The sequence below is a fragment of the Candida jiufengensis genome (assembly GCF_024610255.1).
Source record: "Candida jiufengensis strain CBS 10846 chromosome Unknown scaffold2, whole genome shotgun sequence".
Taxonomy (NCBI): domain Eukaryota; kingdom Fungi; phylum Ascomycota; class Pichiomycetes; order Serinales; family Debaryomycetaceae; genus Lodderomyces; species Lodderomyces jiufengensis.
Window position 1 is genome coordinate 692,266 of NW_026261561.1, and position 24,238 is coordinate 716,503.

General features: G+C 32.0%; 3 protein-coding genes across 3 annotated transcripts; all 3 read left to right on the forward strand. All coding sequences in view use genetic code 12, as the record gives it.

The window, feature by feature from the left end:
* Positions 1-80: 80 nt before the first annotated feature.
* MFG1 (Mfg1p) lies at positions 81-1,823 on the forward strand (the record flags this gene model as incomplete). The annotated part of the gene is made up of 1 exon (XM_051763955.1): positions 81-1,823. One exon carries the CDS (start codon positions 81-83, stop codon positions 1,821-1,823), a length of 1,743 nt encoding a protein of 580 aa, XP_051619434.1.
* A 4,395-nt stretch (positions 1,824-6,218) lies between these two features.
* KGF54_003375 (uncharacterized protein) lies at positions 6,219-15,354 on the forward strand (the record flags this gene model as incomplete). The annotated part of the gene is made up of 3 exons (XM_051763956.1): positions 6,219-7,065; positions 7,201-13,533; positions 13,577-15,354. 3 exons carry the CDS (start codon positions 6,219-6,221, stop codon positions 15,352-15,354), a joined length of 8,958 nt encoding a protein of 2,985 aa, XP_051619435.1.
* A 4,549-nt stretch (positions 15,355-19,903) lies between these two features.
* RBR3 (Rbr3p) lies at positions 19,904-24,238 on the forward strand (the record flags this gene model as incomplete). Its single annotated transcript, XM_051763957.1, has 3 exons — positions 19,904-20,753; positions 20,888-21,649; positions 21,693-24,238. The coding sequence occupies 3 exons, from the start codon at positions 19,904-19,906 to the stop codon at positions 24,236-24,238; spliced, it is 4,158 nt and encodes a 1,385-aa protein (XP_051619436.1).

The window sequence follows — 24,238 nt, forward strand, 5'->3', positions numbered from 1 at the left end:
CCAAACAAGAGACTAAATCATTTTGTTTTCAATAATCAATTTACGAGAAAGGAGATTTATCGACAAATTGATATATTCATATGAATAATTTACAGCTGCAACAGCAGCAGATGTTTAATCAAACTCCTCAAACTCAATTTCAACAACCACCAAATTCAGGTGATAAGAGGAATTTCAATGGTATACCATTTCAACAACAACCACAACAACAATCTCAACAACAGCAACAATTTCAATCACCAGTCATAAATAATCAACAAACCCCGGGGAACTTAAATAATAATCCTCAACAACAACAACAACAAGGACCTACAAAATTCAATATGACTCCTAGTCAATCATTCAACAATCAGTTACCAAATAATACAAGACCTGGTTTACAAAGAAATGCAAATTTTAGTGGAAGTCCAACAAGTTCTCAATCTATTCAAACTAATGGTCAACAACAATCACAAAAAAATGGAAATACATTACAAAAACCAAATAATCCAAATCAATCAAATAATAATTCTCAAGGTCATACTCCAATAATTGGAAATCAACAACCTCCACCTCAAAATTCACAACAAATACAACCTCAAACTCAAATCCAACCACCACCACCAAATCAACAACAAAATAGAATCAACCCTTCAATGCAACAATCTCCAATGTATCAACAACAACCTCCACCACCAAACCAATTTAATAATTTTGCAATACCTCCAAATATAAATTTAGCTAATCTATCACCAGCTCAAAGACAAATGCTAGTTCAACAACAACAAATGCAACAACAACAACAATTACAACAAATGCAACAACAACAACAACAACAACAGCTACAGCAAACACAACCACCTCAACAACAAATACATCCTCAACAACAAATTCCAAAACAAATTCCTCAACAAATGCAACAAGGACCACCACTACAAAACCAACAACCTAAACCAAACGAGATGTTACAACAACAAGAACTTAACACTAGAATAATAAAAAGAAATTTAGGTAATGCAGCAGCAATGAGAGTGTTAGATTTTATTGATTTTATAACGAATGAAACTTTTGAAAATATAAAAAATTTAGAATTTTGGCAAAGAGTTATACCTGCTTATTTTTTATCAAATTCTACATTGAAATTAAATTTTACCAAATTAAAAGATAATAATCAAAAACCATTAAATGAAATCACCGGATTAAATTTCTCATTTTTAAAATCACTAAATAACAACATTAACTCATCTTCACCACCAAATTCAGATCCAAATCATTTTGAACTAAGTGTATCATCATTACCTCATTTTCTAACAAAAAGTATCGAGAACTCACAACTTAAAAAATTTCAAATCTTTTTACCAAATTTAAAATTCCAAGTATTAAACAATGGATCAGTTATAGTTATATCAAAATTAGAATTACATTTCACTTATAATGACGAATCAATAACAAAATTAATTGGTGGTTTCAAAGTATTAATGAGTAGAGATCTTAGAATAGAATGGATGGATTTAGAATTTCTTAAATATGAAAGTCTTTTTAATTTTTCACAAATTTCATCATCATCACAACAACCGATAAATAAAATATATGAAAATTCAATAACAAAACAAAATGAATTAACATTTGGTTTAAATAAATCAAGTATTAGAAATCTACAAATTAATGATACTTTATGTAATTTAAAACAATTAATGGAATTTAGTCAATTGAATAATATTGCATCACCTCAAAGAGCTTTAGAAATTTTACTTAATAATTCAAATGGACCACCTCAACCTCCTCCTCAACAACAACAACAACAACCACCACAGAATAGAAATCAGCCAATAAATAAAAAATAGAAAAAATTTATGAATGATGTATTATTATGTTATAGAAGAATATACGTAAAGGTATTCACTCATTAAATTAAAACAACAAGGGTTGTAGAATTTGGAAAAATAATTTGTTGAAGTCTAGATTGAATCTCTACGTTCGAATATGAGAAGATAGTTTTATCTAATCTTCATTTCGTCACTTGTACTGATATTAATTACCAGCCCACTCCCTTATGGCTTATAACTTTACTTTACAGATTTGCAGATATCACGTCAGAATTACATTGAAACAAACATAGTAAATCGCTAAAATTAGACTAGTATTGTTTTGACAATGCATGGATCTACACTAGATTTACAATTTTTCTGTTTTAAGTAATATGATTACGAGACAAAACTGGTTAGTGCTACTAATAAGATAGTTCTGACTAATACCTGCTCTTTTACTTGTTGAATATGCAATAGTGCTGACTTTTGAAGATATTGACTGATTGTGAACGCCTTATCGTTTAGTTATGAAAAAAGATAGAGAAAAGATCGCACGTTTTATAGATAACTGTTTTTCCTAATTAATATTTCATTTAATATGGGCTTAAAAAGTAAAGCATTATATGACGAAAGATCTCAAAAATTATGAAATCTCATAAATGACGAAATTTTTGAGAATTTTATATTCGTAAATGTTGGAAATGTAATAAAATATAGGGTACTTCTTTTTAAATAATAGATTTTTTTATTCTTTTTAACTTTCTATTGTGCGCGTAGAAAAAAATTACGAGGAGATTTGCAAAGTAGAATAAATTACGATAAGTGGAATTATGTATGAGTACTTTAAATTTTCTGACCGCCTTAGAGATATAAATTTCGAATACTTGATGTTTTTCGTTAAACTATTCATCCAGACTCAGGTAACTTAGAAGTTAGCAAAACCTTGAGATTACAGACTATTCAAAGTACTGTAATATTCTTTAATATGATAAGAATATAGAATATAAAGAATATTAATAGTATGATATATTCATATAATATTTTTCGTTTATTTTCTTAGCCTAAGTATCATAAAATAATTTAGTCACTTTAATATGAAATTTTGCAGATCTCAATTGCCATTAAAATTGTTCTATGGACTTTATTCTCTCTACAGTAACATTTTAGTTCAGAATTTCGTTTATACCCTTTTAAAGAAATCTTATTGTTCTTTCCGACAAATTGCTAGAACTTGGACTTACCTTCTTTTTAAAAATTTTCTGGAATTTCATTTCCGGAAGAACATTACTAAAAAACCTACAAAAGTTCCAATGCATGATTATTTATTAGCTGAAATCTCAGACTTAGATTTATAGATTTCAAATTTAGATTGAATTTTTCTGGCTAAATTTCTCTTAACGGTAGTAATATTATTTGTTCATTTTTCAATATTTTATTTTATTTTAATTTAACATTTCTAAATTTGACGTATTATTTAGAAAAAGCTTATTTCAATGAACCGTTGAAAATTCGTTTAAAACTTTAAAAATTCAAGTGAAAAATAGCTGATCAAATTAGTAATGTTCAAAGCATTGATCTGGAAAAAATTTAGGTAAGTAAATTGTATTCCTCAATTACAAAACAAACCCTCTACCCCAATAAACTCTACAAACCTCACATAAGGTAAAACCAAAATTGGTTATGAATTATCACAAATTATTCAAGGTGTAAAAAATTTCAAAAAAAAATTTAAGGTTTTTTAAATTTCGTAAAATTTTTATAAATCGGATTTTATGAAAGTTAATTTTACAATAATTACAAATTTGTTAAATATGTAGAATAATTTTTAATCAAAAATACATAAATAAAAGTGGGGCAATGTATCGGTAAAATTCTTGATAAACGAACATATTTTAGTGAGAAGAGCAAGATATTAATTGATCAAATTGTTACTAAGAAGCACTTAATGATATAATGATAAGCTTTAAAACTTTATCAAATTTTAATTAAAAAACTTATTTATGGAAAGCTCAATCATGATACAGAGTTGAAAAAAAGAATAAAATAATAAATTTTAAAGTTTTCCCATGATTCTTGATATAATTGTAATTGTAATTATAATACATCAATTTTGAACAAGATTAATCCTACTTGTCTCATAGCACTCTTTTGAAATTCTTGTCCTATTTAGGTAAGTACATTTTTAAATAGAGAATATATAAAAAACCAAAATGAATCATTGTATTAAGTTTTTTATTTAATATTATTTATAATTTTTTTAATAAGAATGAGTAATAAGGGTAAAAACCTAAGTTATTTCTAGTCTTTATACTGTTTTGAGTAGTTTTCTATACTTTAAATCGTATGGAAGATTATGAGCTCGATAATTTTAAAAATCTGACCCAAATTTCTTTTAGTAATTTTACCCTTTTAATTTTACCCTTGCATATCTGCAACACAAAAAGTATAATTTTGTTTTTAACACAAAATGCATGGTTGATTTGTTTTGTGTACATTATTAAATTAGTGTGATTCAATTTTGTGTAACATAAAAAGCCCCTAAACTAGAACTTCAATTTTTTAGAGTAAATGATTAATTCTACTCAATTTCAAGACTTTAAATCTCCCTTTAATATTAATTGTGTTTCCACATGAAAAGAAAGATAGTTTAGTCATTGCTTGAGGGAATGTTTTTCTAATTAAAGGACCTTAATCATGATTATTAGTCCACAGTTTATACATTATTCAAAAATAAAGCAATGAAATTTATTTTTGATGCACATTAAATATAAATTTTTTTTAGACTTAGTGCAGCAAATTTTAACCAATTCACATTCTTATGTCATTACAGCTCTAAGGTGGACTCAATTAAATAGGAGACTAGGGTCTTAAACATTTTAAAACCTCAACAGGAATCGCTTTTAACCTAAACTTTAGCACCTTGATTTACAATTGGCTTTAAAATTACTTTAAACAGTAAATTTGTAGTATTTAAATTCTCTGAGATTTATTATTCTTTCTAATTATGATGTCGAAACAATAGTAAATCTTTGATCATCAAATCAACTATAAATTTTAATTCTTCTTGTTCTTCTTTACGAATTTTAACTTTTGATCCAACCACAATCGTAAATTTACAGTTCAAATCTTCAAGATTTGCGATCCTACTACGATCACAAGATGTGTCTAGACTCAGAAACATTCGCTTATCCAAAAAGAAACCTTAATTTCCTCTAATTTCATAAAATGTGTACTTGTGAAGCACATTCAGTTCTAAAAAGTTTTTTTCCAAGAGATTGATACAATAAAATTTTTTGTGGTTCGCAAACTGATGTATGGTTACTCGCATTTACAATTAAAAAAATTGGCAATCAACATCCTAAAATCATTACTTGTGTCAATTGATACTTAATTCTAAGCTATTGTTCACCTTAGCAGTATCATTTCATAATTGAGCTCACATGAGGTTTACCATCACAGAAATTTTCAATGGAAGTATTGTACCATCAGGCAATATTACTTAAATTTACCTCTAGCAATTGATGCTACAAAATTCAATCAAATATAAAAACTCGTACACAAAAATAAACTCATCACATCAATAATTTTGTGCCGTTCTATTGTTAAATAATACGGACCCTACCTATTATTATATTTTCTCCTCAACAAGTTAAAAGTGTTGGAAAATAAATTATTATATTGCGTAGGACATTTGGAAAAACAGTTCTATATTCTTTGATCAATTTTTTACCAATCCGATATTTATGTTTTTCAAATTTTGTTACTTCAAAGTTTTGAGTTTGTGTGAATGATTTTTTCATTTAAACAATTTGAAACAGACTTATAGTAAGTAATCTAGATTCCATGCTTAATTTAATGGATATATAGAATTATTATTCACATGAAAGAAATTAACAAATCTCGCATATTTTGGATTTAAATTTTTTGAATTATTAACAAACTATAATTTTAATAAATATTTAACTTAATTTGACTTTAGTCGTAAAATTTAGTTGATGATTTAAATTCATTTATTTCTTTTAGTTTAAAATTTTGACTAAAATATTTTTTTTTTCTCAGTAAATGTAACTTGTCTTAAATTTTAAAAATTTAATTTTAATTAAAAAAAAATAATTTATTTTTTTAGGCTAAAATTATTTATTTTAATCTAAAATAAGGTGGTTTTTGTAATTAAGGGATCATAGATTTTTAATAATTATACCATTCAAACCAAAATATTAAACGTTTATAACTTGGGAAAAAATTAGTATATGTATATAGAATTGACCCAATGTAATCTATTATAGTTTTTATAAATAATCTCAATTTCTCCAGACTTTTTAAACGTTTTAATTGAAACTTTATATCATATTTTAACTAGTTTCAAGATTTTTCATCCAATCACTTAACATTAATTAGATTTTTAAAGGGCAATAAGAATTTATTTGAATCATGTTAATTCTCAAACATTTCTATTTAATATTTTGGTTCTTTACTTCAATCTTAGCTTTAGATGTTACACTGAATAAAGTTGATAGAGGATTAGTTGATTTGAATGTCGGAGATATAACAATTCATTCAGGTGCTTACTGGTCAATCATAAATACTGCAATTACAGCTTTCGTTTCAAGCATAAATGTTCAGCCTAATGCAGGATTATATGTTTCAAGTATTTCTCCATTATTGGCATTACAAGTTACTTTAGCTGGTGTATTAAATTCAATCAATAATGACGGAATAATATCTTTTAATTCATTAGCATCATTAACATCATCAACTTATACTTTGGTTGGGTTATCATTTACAAATAACGGAGAAATGTATTTTGCATCATCAGGTGTAGTACCAAGTGCAATTACCATCACTTCAGCAAATTGGAATAACAATGGTTTAATAGTCTTTTATCAAAATCAAAGATCATCAGGACTTGTAAATTTAGGTGCACCACTTGGTACAATCAACAATAATGGACAAATATGTTTTCGTAATCAAGTTTATCAACAATTAACAGCTATTGCAGGTACTGGTTGCATAACCGCTGATGTAAATTCCTCGATTTACATTTCTAATGGTTTATTACCTGTCTCAACTGGACAAACTTTCTACTTAGCTGATGGTCAATCTTCCATAGTTGCTCAGGCTATATCACTTCCTCAGACTTTTAATGTTCGTAATTTTGGTCAAGTTAATGGAGTTGCAAATAAAATTGGTTTATCAATTCCATTATTTTCTATTCCATTTGTTAGTAATGCTTATGACTATAGTTCAAGTACTGGGATCTTAACATTGAGAGGTGCAGGTATGTTTATTTTAAATTTATATTACATTATCAATTTATCGGTCACGTGATTGTTAAGTAATTTTAATGGTTGCAAATCTCGAGAGCCAAAAACTTCCAATAAAGTTTTTTTTTTTACTAACAGTCTATGTGCAGGTTTATTATCACAAAATTTTAATATTGGTTTAGGATATGATAGTTCAAAATTTGAAATTGTAACAGATGATGGAGCAGGTTTACCATCAACTTTATTTGGGTCAGTTAGATATAATGGACCACCACCAAACCCTGGTCAACCAGCACAATGCAGAGCTTGTAAAGTACCACCACCAATTCCCGGTTCTGGACCAACTGAATATACAACTACAATAACTACAACCAACTCAAATGGTCAACCTTGGACTCAAACTGGTGTTGTTGATATAAGTACTAATAGTCAAGGTTCATTTGTCAGTACAACAAGTTTATACTCAACTCCAACTTCATATACTACAACCTGGACAACAACTTCAAGCGGTACTACTAAAACTCAATCTGGAATTGTTTCTCAATCAGGAACTTCAAAAACTACGTATACAACTTTTCCACCACCAGTTATAACCTCATTTACTAGTACTTGGACCACTACAGACGCAAGTGGAGCAACAAAGACTCAATCTGGGATTGTAAGCCAATCAGGAAGCTCATTTACAACAGTAACAACTTTTCCACCACCAGTTACAACATCATTTACTAGTACTTGGACAACAATTTCAGGAGGTACTACTAAAACTCAATCTGGGATTGTGAGCCAATCAGGAAGTTCATTTACAACAGTAACAACATTTCCACCGCCAATTACAACCTCATTTATTAGTACTTGGACCACTACAGACACAAGTGGAGCAACAAAGACTCAATCTGGGATTGTGAGCCAATCAGGAAGTTCATTTACTACTGTAACAACATTTCCACCACCAATTACAACATCATTTACTAGTACTTGGACCACTACAGACGCAAGTGGAGCAACAAAGACTCAATCTGGGATTGTGAGCCAATCAGGAAGTTCATTTACTACTGTAACAACATTTCCACCACCAATTACAACATCATTTACTAGTACTTGGACCACTACAGACGCAAGTGGAGCAACAAAGACTCAATCTGGGATTGTGAGCCAATCGGGAAGTTCATTTACAACTGTAACAACATTTCCACCACCAATTACAACATCATTTACTAGTACTTGGACCACTACAGACGCAAGTGGAGCAACAAAGACTCAATCTGGGATTGTGAGCCAATCAGGAAGCTCATTTACAACAGTAACAACTTTTCCACCGCCAATTACAACCTCATTTACTAGTACTTGGACCACTACAGACGCAAGTGGAGCAACAAAGACTCAATCTGGGATTGTGAGCCAATCAGGAAGTTCATTTACAACAGTAACAACTTTTCCACCACCAGTTACAACCTCATTTACTAGTACTTGGACCACTACAGACGCAAGCGGAGCAACAAAAACAAACTCTGGTATAGTTTCACAATCAGGAAGCTCATTTACAACCGTAACAACATTTCCACCACCAGTTACAACCTCATTTATTAGTAGTTGGACCACTACAGACGCAAGTGGAGTAACCAGAACAAATTCAGGTATAGTTTCACAATCAGGAAGTTCATTTACAACTGTAACAACATTTCCACCACCAGTTACAACCTCATTTATTAGTACTTGGACCACTACCGACACAAGTGGAGCAACAAAGACTCAATCTGGGATTGTGAGCCAATCGGGAAGTTCATTTACAACTGTAACGACATTTCCACCACCAATTACAACCTCATTTACTAGTACTTGGACCACTACAGACGCAAGTGGAGCAACAAAAACAAACTCTGGTATAGTTTCACAATCAGGAAGCTCATTTACAACCGTAACAACATTTCCACCACCAGTTACAACTTCATTTACTAGTACTTGGACAACAATTTCAGGAGGTATTACTAAAACTCAATCTGGGATTGTGAGCCAATCAGGAAGTTCATTTACAACTGTAACAACTTTTCCACCACCAGTTACAACATCATTTACCAGTACTTGGACCACTACAGACACAAGTGGAGTAACCAGAACAAATTCAGGTATAGTTTCACAATCAGGAAGTTCATTCACGACTGTAACAACATTTCCACCACCAGTTACAACATCATTTACTAGTACTTGGACCACTACAGACGCAAGTGGAGTAACCAGAACAAATTCAGGTGTAGTTTCACAATCAGGAAATTCATTAACTACTGTAACAACTTTCCCACCACCATTCAGAACTGAGTATACTACAACTTGGACAAGTACGAAATCAGATGGTTCAATTGAAACTGATTCAGGAATAGTAAGTCAATCAGGAAGTTCATTAACTACTATAACAACTTTTCCACCACCATTCAGAACTGAATATACTACAACTTGGACTACAACAAAATCAGATGGTTCAATTGAAACCGATTCAGGAATAGTTAGTCAATCAGACAGTTCATTAACTACTATAACAACTTTTCCACCACCATTCAGAACTGAATATACTACAACTTGGACTACAACAAAATCAGATGGCTCATTAGAAACAGATTCAGGTATCGTAAGTCAATCAGGAAGTTCATTAACTACTATAACAACTTTCCCACCACCATTCAGAACTGAATATACTACAACTTGGACTACAACAAAATCAGATGGTTCAATTGAAATCGATTCAGGAATAGTTAGTCAATCAGACAGTTCATTAACTACTATAACAACTTTTCCACCACCATTCAGAACTGAATATACTACAACTTGGACTACAACAAAATCAGATGGTTCAATTGAAACCGATTCAGGAATAGTTAGTCAATCAGACAGTTCATTAACTACTATAACAACTTTTCCACCACCATTCAGAACTGAATATACTACAACTTGGACTACAACAAAATCAGATGGTTCAATTGAAACCGATTCAGGAATAGTTAGTCAATCAGACAGTTCATTAACTACTATAACAACTTTTCCACCACCATTCAGAACTGAATATACTACAACTTGGACTACAACAAAATCAGATGGTTCAATTGAAACCGATTCAGGAATAGTTAGTCAATCAGACAGTTCATTAACTACTATAACAACTTTTCCACCACCATTCAGAACTGAATATACTACAACTTGGACTACAACAAAATCAGATGGTTCAATTGAAACCGATTCAGGAATAGTTAGTCAATCAGACAGTTCATTAACTACTATAACAACTTTTCCACCACCATTCAGAACTGAATATACTACAACTTGGACTACAACAAAATCAGATGGTTCAATTGAAACCGATTCAGGAATAGTTAGTCAATCAGACAGTTCATTAACTACTATAACAACTTTTCCACCACCATTCAGAACTGAATATACTACAACTTGGACTACAACAAAATCAGATGGTTCAATTGAAACCGATTCAGGAATAGTTAGTCAATCAGACAGTTCATTAACTACTATAACAACTTTTCCACCACCATTCAGAACTGAATATACTACAACTTGGACTACAACAAAATCAGATGGTTCAATTGAAACCGATTCAGGTATCGTAAGTCAATCAGGAAGTTCATTAACTACTATAACAACTTTCCCACCACCATTCAGAATTGAATATATTACAACTTGGACTGCCACAAAATCTGATGGCTCCTTAGAAACAGATTCAGGTATTGTTAGTCAATCTGGAAGTTCCTTAACTACCATCACAACTTTCCCACCATTATCATCATCAGTTGAAGCAAGTTCATCGTCAGTTGAAGCAAGTTCATCATCAATTGAAGCAAATTCATCATCAATTGAAGCAATTTCATCAGCAATTGAACCAGTGTTTACCACAGAATATACTACAACTTGGACTGCCACAAAATCTGATGGCTCATTAGAAACAGATTCAGGTATTGTTAGTCAATCTGGAAGTTCATTAACTACCATCACAACTTTTCCACCATTATCATCATCAGTTGAAGCAAGTTCATCATCAGTTGAAGCTAGTTCATCATCAGTTGAAGCAAGTTCATCATCAGTTGAAGCAAGTTCATCAGCAATTGAACCAGTGTTTACCACAGAATATACTACAACTTGGACTGCCACAAAATCTGATGGCTCATTAGAAACAGATTCAGGTATTGTTAGTCAATCTGGAAGTTCATTAACTACCATCACAACTTTTCCACCATTATCATCATCAGTTGAAGCAAGTTCATCGTCAGTTGAAGCAAGTTCATCATCAATTGAAGCAAATTCATCATCAATTGAAGCAATTTCATCAGCAATTGAACCAGTGTTTACCACAGAATATACTTCAACTTGGACTGTCACAAAATCTGATGGCTCATTAGAAACAGATTCAGGTATTGTTAGTCAATCTGGAAGTTCCTTAACTACCATTACAACTTTCCCACCATTATCATCATCAGTTGAAGCAAGTTCATCATCAATTGAAGCAAATTCATCATCAATTGAAGCAATTTCATCAGCAATTGAACCAGTGTTTACCACAGAATATACTACAACTTGGACTGCCACAAAATCTGATGGCTCATTAGAAACAGATTCAGGTATTGTTAGTCAATCTGGAAGTTCATTAACTACCATCACAACTTTCCCACCATTATCATCATCAGTTGAAGCAAGTTCATCATCAGTTGAAGCAAGTTCATCATCAATTGAAGCAATTTCATCATCAGTTGAAGCAAGTTCATCATCAGTTGAAGCAATTTCATCATCAGTTGACGCAAATTCATCATCAGTTGAAGCAAGTTCATCATCAGTTGAAGCAAGTTCATCATCAGTTGAAGCAAATTCATCATCAATTGAAGCAAGTTCATCATCAGTTGACGCAAATTCATCATCAGTTGAAGCAAGTTCATCATCAGTTGAAGCAAATTCATCATCAATTGAAGCAATTTCATCAGCAATTGAACCAGTGTTTACCACAGAATATACTACAACTTGGACTGCCACAAAATCTGATGGCTCATTAGAAACAGATTCAGGTATTGTTAGTCAATCTGGAAGTTCATTAACTACCATTACAACTTTCCCACCATTATCATCATCAGTTGAAGCAAGTTCATCATCAATTGAAGCAAATTCATCATCAATTGAAGCAATTTCATCAGCAATTGAACCAGTGTTTACCACAGAATATACTACAACTTGGACTGCCACAAAATCTGATGGCTCATTAGAAACAGATTCAGGTATTGTTAGTCAATCTGGAAGTTCCTTAACTACCATCACAACTTTTCCACCATTATCATCATCGGTTGAAGCAAGTTCATCATCAGTTGAAGCAATTTCATCATCGGTTGAAGCAAGTTCATCATCAGTTGAAGCAATTTCATCATCAGTTGACGCAAATTCATCATCAGTTGAAGCAAGTTCATCATCAGTTGAAGCATGTTCATCATCAGTTGAAGCAAATTCATCATCAATTGAAGCAATTTCATCAGCAATTGAACCAGTGTTTACCACAGAATATACTACAACTTGGACTGCCACAAAATCTGATGGCTCATTAGAAACAGATTCAGGTATTGTTAGTCAATCTGGAAGTTCATTAACTACCATTACAACTTTCCCACCATTATCATCATCAGTTGAAGCAAGTTCATCATCAGTTGAAGCAAGTTCATCATCAATTGAAGCAAATTCATCATCAATTGAAGCAAATTCATCAGCAATTGAACCAGTGTTTACCACAGAATATACTACAACTTGGACTGCCACAAAATCTGATGGCTCATTAGAAACAGATTCAGGTATTGTTAGTCAATCTGGAAGTTCATTAACTACCATCACAACTTTCCCACCATTATCATCATCAGTTGAAGCAAGTTCATCGTCAGTTGAAGCAAGTTCATCATCAATTGAAGCAAATTCATCATCAATTGAAGCAATTTCATCAGCAATTGAACCAGTGTTTACCACAGAATATACTACAACTTGGACTGCCACAAAATCTGATGGCTCATTAGAAACAGATTCAGGTATTGTTAGTCAATCTGGAAGTTCCTTAACTACCATTACAACTTTCCCACCATTACCATCATCAGTTGAAGCAAGTTCATCATCAATTGAAGCAAATTCATCATCAATTGAAGCAAATTCATCAGCAATTGAACCAGTGTTTACCACAGAATATACTACAACTTGGACTGCCACAAAATCTGATGGCTCATTAGAAACAGATTCAGGTATTGTTAGTCAATCTGGAAGCTCATTAACTACCATTACAACTTTCCCACCATTATCATCATCAGTTGAAGCAAGTTCATCATCAGTTGAAGCAAGTTCATCATCAATTGAAGCAAATTCATCATCAATTGAAGCAAATTCATCAGCAATTAAACCAGTGTTTACCACAGAATATACTACAACTTGGACTGCCACAAAATCTGATGGCTCATTAGAAACAGATTCAGGTATTGTTATTCAATCTGGANGTTGAAGCAAGTTCATCATTAGTTGAAGCAAGTTCATCATCGGTTGAAGCAAGTTCATCATCAATTGAAGCAATTTCATCATCAGTTGAAGCAAGTTCATCATCAGTTGAAGCAGTTTCATCATCAATTGAAGCAGTTTCATTATCAATTGACGCAACCTCATCATCAGTTGAAGCAAATTCATCATCGATTGAAGCAATTTCATCAGCAATTGAACCAGTATTTACCACAGAATATATTACAACTTGGACTGCCACAAAATCTGATGGCTCATTAGAAACAGATTCAGGTATTGTTAGTCAATCTGGAAGTTCATTAACTACTATACCAACTTTCCCACCATTATCCTCATCAGTCGATGCAGTACCTGTGGCTACTACCTGGACATTTACTAAATCAGATGGTTCAATTGCAACAAAAACAGGAATGATCTCAAAATCTGGTACCTCATCAACTACGGTTGCCACATTCCAACCAAACGTCTCTGGCCCAATTATATGTAGAAGAGATGATACAGATTGTGCTTCATCGGTGCTTACAACTCAATCAGTAGAAGTATCAAGTGGATTGACTTCCACAGCAGAGATTTTGTCTACTAGTTTATCATCAATCTCAAACTCAATTTATATGTCATCATTACCTTCATTACTTGCTTCAGCTGGCTCATCAACGACTTTATCGGAAGAATTAACAATAGTTTCTTCCACAGAGTCTTCTGCAATCAAATCTACAATCTCATCCTTCATTGATCAAACGGTTACAACTCAATCCATTACTACATGGACAACCACTAAATCAGATGGATCAACTGCAAGGGAATCAGGAATAGTTTCAAAATCAGGTTCTTCGATAACTACAATTACCACATTCCCATCTTTATCATCATCGGTCGATGCAGAACCCGCAGCTACTACTTGGACTATCATCACCTTAGATGGGTCAATGACTACAGAATCGACAATTATTTCAAAATCTGGTCCTTCAATCACTACAGAAAGTACATTTAATACAGCTTCAATAATACCAACCAAATCGACTTATGGTCCATACTGGAATTCTTCATCATCTACTGTTTTATCGGTTACTTTGCTTTCTTCTAGTGTGGAAGGTGTTGAATTAACTTATATTGACACGCCTGTTCCGGAATCAACCAAATTAAGCTTTAACACTGACAATGAGAGTAAATTAAGCATTGAACATGCAACAGGTGCCTGGTCTACAGAAATTGTTGTTGCTACTACCACCGAGATAGCCAGTCATAGTTTTAAAACACAAACTTCGAGTCAAGAGTTTGGTTCATCAGCCACTGCTACAAACAATTTGATTTCAACAGGATCTAACGCACAGAAACCAACATTATCTGTATACAGCTTTCAAAGTGAAAATTCTGCTGTAGCAAGTGGTCAAAACGAAGGCCAAACTCAAGCTACTTATTCAGAAAATGGTCAAGTAAATGGTCAGAGTCAAGCTACATCCTCCGTAGCAGATGCAAAAACTAAAGGTGTGACCCAAGTTACTTCTATTTCAACTACCAACCAAAGTAAAGAGTCATCGATTGGTGTTCAATCCGAAACTATTGAGTCAAGTTTGAGATCAGTATATTACACTTATGGGCAATCAAGTAGCAAGCCCAGTAGCGAATCAAGTAGCTTAGCTGTTGTTACAACTTTAAGCCAACAATCATCAAGTACTCCTCAATCAACAGCTCCAGTTGTTACTACATATGAAGGATCGGGTTCAGTCTTGAAGATATCATCCATTTTAACTATATTTATTACTGTCATTTCAATCATGCTTTAGAAAATATAACAATTTTTTAGCATTTTAATACCCCACACTTAAGCTTTTAAAAGTTGTTGCCGTTCTGGTAATAAAAAACATACCACACAATTATTTTCAGTTCAATCTACGTTATTCAATTTTAAAACTTCATAAAATTTTCAAATTCTATCGTTGAACTTTGTTCATTTATAAGAATTTTTATATTCTTCATTTCGGTTTATTATTTTTTTAATTATTTTTATTTATATCTTGTGTATTAGTTTATAAGTTTTAAAATATTTTTAGTTTTGTTTTAAAAAATTTAATGATTTCTTTTAAATCTCTAAGTAGAAATGTGTATCATCTATATTACAACTCTAGTTAATTACTTTTGCAACAAGACACACCATTAGAAATTATAGTCAAAAATTTAAGGTTTGTTCATAAGTCTGCAAATTTATTAATCCATAAAGAAAATTTGAGGTCTTTTGTGTAATTAAGACTCTTCAGCTTTACAATTAGCCTAATCGAAATCGAGTTTACAGCTAGTGGATATAAGAACAGACAACAGCTCATAAGTCTAAAAGCATAAGTTTGAACATTAAAGAAGAGCAAGTCTAGTTCCATCATAGACGAAATTTTTGCGAATTAATAATTTATAAGCGAGTTTCATGCAAATTTTGCTCAATTTGCGTAGAGGTCAATAAGAAACAGCGTGAGCAATGGAGCTTGCTGAGTATTACGTGGTAAACTCAATGACCAGATTTTACTTACTTACGCATAATACCAGAGAAGTGAATTTCAAAGGTTATGTTTAAAATTTAAAGTTTATGAAATTCCAGATATGGTTTTAAGATGTAAAGCAAAGTATAGAAAATTTAGAGTCAAAACTTTTCAGAAGCTACTTCTTAATCACCTAAGTAAATACTTTTTGGGAAATCCTCATTTTAACAACAATTGTGCTATCAATTTTTTATTCTTTTTCAACCGAAACTTTATACTAATTACCGCTTTATTGAAGTAAAAGGCAAAAGAGCAATAAATCCAAAAGGACAACTAAATATTGAAGGCTGTGGAAATGGACACAAAGATTTAATAAAATTTTTATAATCACAACATTTTCAAATGAAATTTTCACCAAATTTTTTATGAAGAATAAACCTCGAATATGTTAGCTTGTCTCGAGTTTTTGCATGCAAAACAATATATTCAAATTATTTCTAGTTAGAAGAATTTAAGTTGAAAAACTTGGGTATGATTAACTTGAGTTATACTCTTGGTGAGTAGTAGCTCAAAAACATGGGATCAAATAGGAGAATTTGTAGTTGCGATTATGAAAGCTCATCTTTTACGGAAACTGTAAAGAGGAACAATTGATCTCACTTGAAACCACAAAAAATTGAGGTTTCATTGTCTTATAAACTATGTTTTTGAAAAGTTTAGATGAAAGAAGTCTTTCAATTACATTCAACATTACATGAGTGAAGCTTTTATGACTACTATAAAATTTACTAATGGAATTACACGGTGAAAATTTTTTATCTTTAAATCCTAGGTAACTCTTAGCTAAAATCATATTTCATATTTTGACTTTCTGAGCATGAATTTTTATTAAATGTAAATGATACAGAAATTCTTAATAAAAATGAATGATACGGGAGGGGTTTGAAAATTTATGGTCCAATTTCAGATGTTAGAGACTATAATATTAAATTCAAATTAATTAGTTGTTGGTTACGAACATTACACAAATTTAAAATAAATAAGCCAACTGAGCCCTTTATTCAGAAAATAATTAAAATATTAATTCGTAAAATGAGTAAATATACGCCCTTGATTAAAAAAATTTAGGTTTGTGTAAATTTAATGAAATTTCAGATCTAAACTTTAATTTTTTTCTTTTTCTTTTTCCTTTTTCTTCCACTATTTTCATTCTAGTCTCTTCAATTATATTATTTATGATAAAGCAACTTGAAATAATAATTTATTACCTTTTTAAACGGAAATTTTGGTTCCAAAGGTTGTGGATTTTAAATTTTTTAGTTCAAAAAATAGGTCATTAATTGAAAAGTTTTCATACATAATTTCTCTTCCAGAAATAATTTGATACTACTTAATATTGTTTGCTTGATTTTAAACTGCTTGTTTTTAGACGAGACTAACAACAGCTATGGTAACTAATTACACTCCACGAGTCCCTAGTGAACGAATGCTGAAGCTTTTAATCGCGTACATAAAAGTCTTTTAAAACCTTACAATTATATTGTCTTTCTTCAAATTTTGATATCAGCAGATCTTAAAGTAAATCTCAAGATGAAACATGGTTATTTTAAGTTTATTTTTGAGTAAGTCAACTAACTTTTTTCAAACAGGATCTTCATCTTGATTAAACCATGTAGCAATAAATGGGGTTTACACCACCTGAAATTAAAATTTTAGATAGTGAAAAATTAGATCATGCAGATACTAAAATCTAAATTTTATATGAATTATATAGTAAAAGTGAACTGAAATTTGATGAACCAACATGCACATGCGGCATGAAAATTATATCATTGTTGTTATGAAACTCAGAAAATTAGAAAAATTAAAATATCTGTTATTGTGGGGCAATAATTTGGGTGAGTTTTTGGTTCTTAACTTTGCAACATTTAGTATTAGCTTTATCTTTTAGGATCAAATTTAAATTTTAGTAGTACTCTTTAAGTTCAGTACTACTTATTTGGGAAAGATTTTTTTCGCAACTTCAATAGTTCTCTGTGACTATCCTACTTTTATTTAGAATATAGGCTGACAATCTTTTCAATGTACTGGTGTTGCATTTTCAGGAATTCGACTGCTATATATGTAGTAATTTTCTTGCAAAGGTAATGTCCCTTTTAATCGATACATCGTAATGAAAAGATTTGCCAATTTAATCTTGAAGATCGCAGTGATCTTTAATGCGTACTTGACACATTGATCTCATGCGTGTTAATGTAGGTTTGAAAGTTAAAATTATATCATTGCTTCTAGAAGATTTCAGTTTAGGGATCCGAGTACTAACCCCATTAATAGATAAAGTTACGAGGTTCGTATATTATTTACTGGTTTTTGAATCCTCTTTTAATAAAAGTATTGTTTTGAACTAGTTACACAATAACTATAATGAGTAATCCTTTATAATTTAGTGGGTTATTAGTTTTAGCCTTTTTGAAACAAAGAAATACAATTTTTGGGAGAGCTATATTATAAGAGTCTGTTTTATGCAGAATCGAAGCACAATAACCACTCATGACCCTTCATAAGCTTGTCTAATTAAGGCACTTTCTGTCTTTTTCAAGAGATTTTATTGCTGATTTGAACGTTACACAAAAAAGTATAAAACAAAATAGAAATTAAAGTTTAAAACAGCTAAAGTTTAAATTTTTGTATCCAGGGTTTTTACCCCAAAAAAATGTAACATTAATCAACCAGAATTTTTTGGTTTTAACTTTAAACTTTGGAGTTTCCTTTTAGTAGAACAAGTTTGAACCTAAAATCTCGCCTCTAGATTTAAAAGTTTAAAAATGGAAATGTAGATGAAACTTGAGAATAGTACAATGAATGAAAGCGATTTTGCTATTCCAAAGAGTATGCCCCTCCTTTTCCGGCATCCAATCATAATTCACCATTAAGTCAAAGTTTTCAGTCAATTTTCATAGAGACAATTCAGCCTTCCTCAATGAGCGACGAAATTACTTACTAAGATGTTCTCAAGTCATCAGTGAGGACATTGACACTTTTATTTAATTTATTCTATCTGTGAAAAGCTGCTCATCGTATTTTTTTAGCTCTTCCAAAATATATAAATTACCTTGTAAAAGAACAACCTGATTTTTTTCTGCTTTCAGTTTGATAAATTTGTTGTCATTATTTTCATTTTTATTTTTAACCGCCTAAAATTAACAAAAGAAATTTTTGAGTTTGATGTTCAGGGTACATTTCCGGTCAAGTTGAAAGAGAACTATCATACTTTCACAACGTCAGGGTTCTTGTATGATGAGTTCAAGACTCTTGTTCTGTTCATAACAACTCCAGCTATTGCAAAGCTACTTGCATCCAAAATAATATGATTTTAATTGATATTTTAATTTGAAGCCCTTTTCAATTTTTCGATGAAAAAAAAAAATTTGCTCTAAATTTTGAGACTAATTTCATAGGTAATAATATGCATTTTGATTATTATTGTTTTTGTAATTATAATTTCTTAAGCATTTACGGTGGTGGGCAAGAAATTAGTAATTTTTCCAACTTGTAAATGTGAAGTATCTTAAATTCAATTGTTTTATGTTTTAGTTTCTATTTTTAATCTATAAAACTTAAATTTTTAAGGTGGTTTTTACTTTTTTTTTTTTTTTTTTTTTTTTTTTNTCTTCTACAATTACTTCAATAATGTACAAAGTCTTAATTCAAAACTAATTATTATATATGAAATACATATCCCTATATTCATAAATTGTCTCTTTATTTTGTTTTTTTCAAAAACTTTTCATCTTCCAAATTAAATTGTCTTTTCACTCAATCCCAACCACTTAAATTCAACAATAATTTTTATTTAACTTAAGAAATGTTGTTATTTAAACAAGTTTATTTAATACTTTGGTTACTTATAACTTCGACCTTAGCTTTGGATGTTACACTGAATAGAGTTGATAGAGGAACTATCGATTTGAATGTGGGGGATATCACAATTCACTCAGGAGCATATTGGTCTATTATTAATAATGCTGTTTCAGCTTTTGTTTCAAGTATAGATGTTCAATCAAATGCTGGTTTATATATCTCAAGTATATCACCATTACTAGCATTACAAGTTACTTTGGCTGGTGTATTAAATTCAATCAGAAATGATGGTATTATTTCGTTAAATTCTTTGGCTTCTTTGACATCATCAACTTATACTTTGGTTGGGTTATCATTTACAAATAACGGAGAAATGTATTTAGCATCATCAGGGGTAGTACCAAGTGCAGTCAGTCTTACATCAGCTACTTGGAATAACAATGGATTATTAGTTTTTTATCAAAATCAAAGAACCTCAGGAGCCGTTCTTTTAGGTACTCCAGCATTAACTATAAATAATAATGGTCAAATTTGTCTTCACAATCAATTTTATCAACAAACAACCACAATTGCAGGTACTGGTTGTTTCACTGCTGATGTCAATTCATCAATTTATATTTTCAATGCATTATTATCAGTTTCAACAGGACAAACTTTTTATTTAGCTGACGGTGCTTCATCAATGGTTGTTCAAGCTTTGTCTACGCCTCAAACTTTCAACGTTCGTAATTTTGGTCAAGTTAACGGAGTAGCTAATAAAATTGGTTTAAGTATTCCTTTGGTATCTATCCCATTTGTTAGTAATGCTTATGACTATAATTCCAATACTGGTATTTTAACATTGAGAGGTGCAGGTATGTTGAACCAACTTTTGATATATGACTTTCACGTGATTAACTTGTACTTGTCCATTTCTAATGGTTGCAAATTTTCGCAAGACATATTTTTTTTTTACGAGAGTTTATTTTTACTAACCATTTGTATGCAGGTTTATTATCACAAAATTTTAATATTGGATTAGGATATGATAGTTCAAAATTTGAAATTGTAACAGATAATGGAGCAGGTTTACCATCAACTTTATTAGGATCAGTTAGATATAATGGACCACCACCAAACCCTGGTCAACCAGCACAATGCAGAGCTTGTAAAGCACCACCACCAATTCCAGGCTCAGAACCAACAGAATACACAACAACAATAACTACAACCAACTCAAATGGTCAACCATGGACTCAAACTGGTGTTGTTGATATAAGTACTAATAGTCAAGGTTCATTTGTTAGTACAACTAGCTTCTTTTCAACTCCAACTTCGTATACTACAACTTGGACAACAACTGATCAAAATGGAGCTACAACCACAGAATCAGGTATAGTAAGTCAATCAGGAACCTCATTAACAACTGTTACTACTTTCCCACCACCAGTAACTACTGAATTTACAAGTACTTGGACAGTCACTAATTCAGATGGATCAGTTGAAACCGAATCAGGTATTGTTAGTCAATCAGGAACCTCATTAACAACAGTTACTACTTTCCCACCACCAGTAACTACTGAATTTACAAGTACTTGGACAGTCACTAATTCAGATGGCTCAGTTGAAACCGAATCAGGTATAGTTAGTCAATCAGGAACTTCATTAACTACTGTCACTACTTTCCCACCGCCATTAACTACTCAATTTACAAGTACTTGGACTTTAACAAATTCAGATGGATCAGTTGAAACAGAATCAGGTATNACCAGTAACTACTCAATTTACAAGTACTTGGACGGTCACTAATTCAGATGGATCAGTTGAAACAGAATCAGGTATTGTTAGTCAATCAGGAACCTCATTAACAACTNTAACAAATTCAGATGGATCAATCGAAACCGAATCAGGTATAATTAGTCAATCAGGAACTTCATTAACAACTGTCACTACTTTCCCAGCATCCGTTGAACCAGCAGTTACTACTCAATATACTACAACTTGGACTTTAACAAATTCAGATGGATCAATCGAAACCGAATCAGGTATAGTTAGTCAATCAGGAACTTCATTAACAACTGTTACTACTTTCCCAGCATCCGTTGAACCAGCAGTTACTACTCAATATACTACAACTTGGACTTTAACAAATGCAGATGGATCAGTTGAAACCGAATCAGGTATAGTTAGTCAATCAGGAACTTCATTAACTACTGTTACTACCTTCCCAGCATCTGTTGCTCCAGCAGTTACTACTCAATATACTACAACTTGGACTTTAACAAATGCAGATGGATCAGTTGAAACCGAGTCAGGTATAGTTAGTCAATCAGGAACTTCATTAACTACTGTCACTACCTTCCCAGCATCTGTTGCTCCAGCAGTTACTACTCAATATACTACAACTTGGACTTTAACAAATTCAGATGGATCAGTTGAAACCGAATCAGGTATAGTTAGTCAATCAGGAACTTCATTAACTACTGTTACTACTTTCCCAGCATCTGTTGCTCCAGCAGTTACTACTCAATATACTACAACTTGGACTTTAACAAATTCAGATGGCTCAATTGAAACCGAATCAGGTATAGTTAGTCAATCAGGAACTTCATTAACTACTGTTACTACCTTCCCAGCATCTATTGCTCCAGCAGTTACTACTCAATATACTACAACTTGGACTTTAACGAACTCAGATGGATCAGTTAAAACAGAATCAGGTATAGTTAGTCAATCAGGAACTTCATTAACTACTGTCACTACTTTCCCAGCTTCCGCTGAACCAGCAGTTACTACTCAGTATACTACAACTTGGACTTTAACAGATTCAGATGGATCAGTTAAAACAGAATCAGGTATAGTTAGTCAATCAGGAACTTCATTAACTACTGTTACTACCTTCCCAGCTTCTGTTGCTCCAGCAGTTACTACTCTGTATACTACAACTTGGACTTTAACAAATTCAGATGGCTCAATCGAAACCGAGTCAGGTATAGTTAGTCAATCAGGAACTTCATTAACTACTGTCACTACTTTCCCAGCTTCCGCTGAACCAGCAGTTACTACTCAGTATACTACAACTTGGACTTTAACAGATTCAGATGGATCAGTTAAAACAGAATCAGGTATAGTTAGTCAATCAGGAACCTCATTAACGACTATATCAAAATTCCCTACAATTACTTCAGGACCAATTATTTGTAGAAGAGATGATGTTGATTGTATTAGTGTTGGTATATTTACTACTACATGGACAACCACTAATCAAGATGGTTCCGTTGTTATAGAATCAGGAATAGTTTCAAAATCTGGTGATGCTTTAACTACAATTTCAACATTTGCTCCTCAATTATCATCAGCTGTTGGAGGTGGAGATTACACTACTACATGGACAACTACTAATCAAGATGGATCCGTTGCCACAGAGTCAGGAATAGTTTCAAAATCTGGTGATGCTTTAACTACAATTTCAACATTTGCTCCTCAATTATCATCAGCTGTTGGAGGTGGAGATTATATTACTACATGGACAACTACTAATCAAGATGGATCCGTTGCTACAGAGTCAGGAATAGTCTCAAGATCTGGTGATGCTTTAACTACAATTTCAACGTTTGCTCCTCAATTAGCATCAGCTGTTGGAGGTGGGGATTACACTACTACGTGGACAACCACTAATCAAGATGGATCCGTTGCTACAGAGTCAGGAATAGTCTCAAACTCTGCTAATGCTTTAACTACAATCTCAACATTTGCTCCTCAATTATCATCCGCTGTTGGAGGTGGGGATTACACTACTACATGGACAACCACTAACCAAGATGGATCCGTTGCTACAGAGTCAGGAATAGTCTCAAAATCTGGTAATCCTTTAACTACAATTTCAACATTTGCTCCTCAATTATCATCCGCTGTCGGAGGTGGAGTTGCTCCAACTTTAATTTCTTCTGATTCTACTGATCAACCAGCTTTTAGTAGACCTGCTGCTCAAAATGCAAATACCAACACTGCTGGTTCAAATAGTCAAGGTGAAGGTCAATTTCAAGCCACTTCAGCTGCAAATAATCAAAATCAATCTACCGATACTGTAATAACAAATGGTCAAAACCAAGTTCAAAATCAAGGCACTGGTACTTCAACTAATTCAGCTTATACAACTGTTGCTGGTGACTCAATTTCAGAATCAATTCATTCAGCTCAACAACTTATCAGCTCGAGCTTCTCAACAACTTTGAGTGAACAATCCATCAGCCTTCAAACATCAGCATTAACTGTTAGTACGTATCAAGGTTCAGGTGCAGTCATGAAAGTTTCATCAATCTTAAGTATAATTTTTACTATACTTTCCATAATGCTTTAA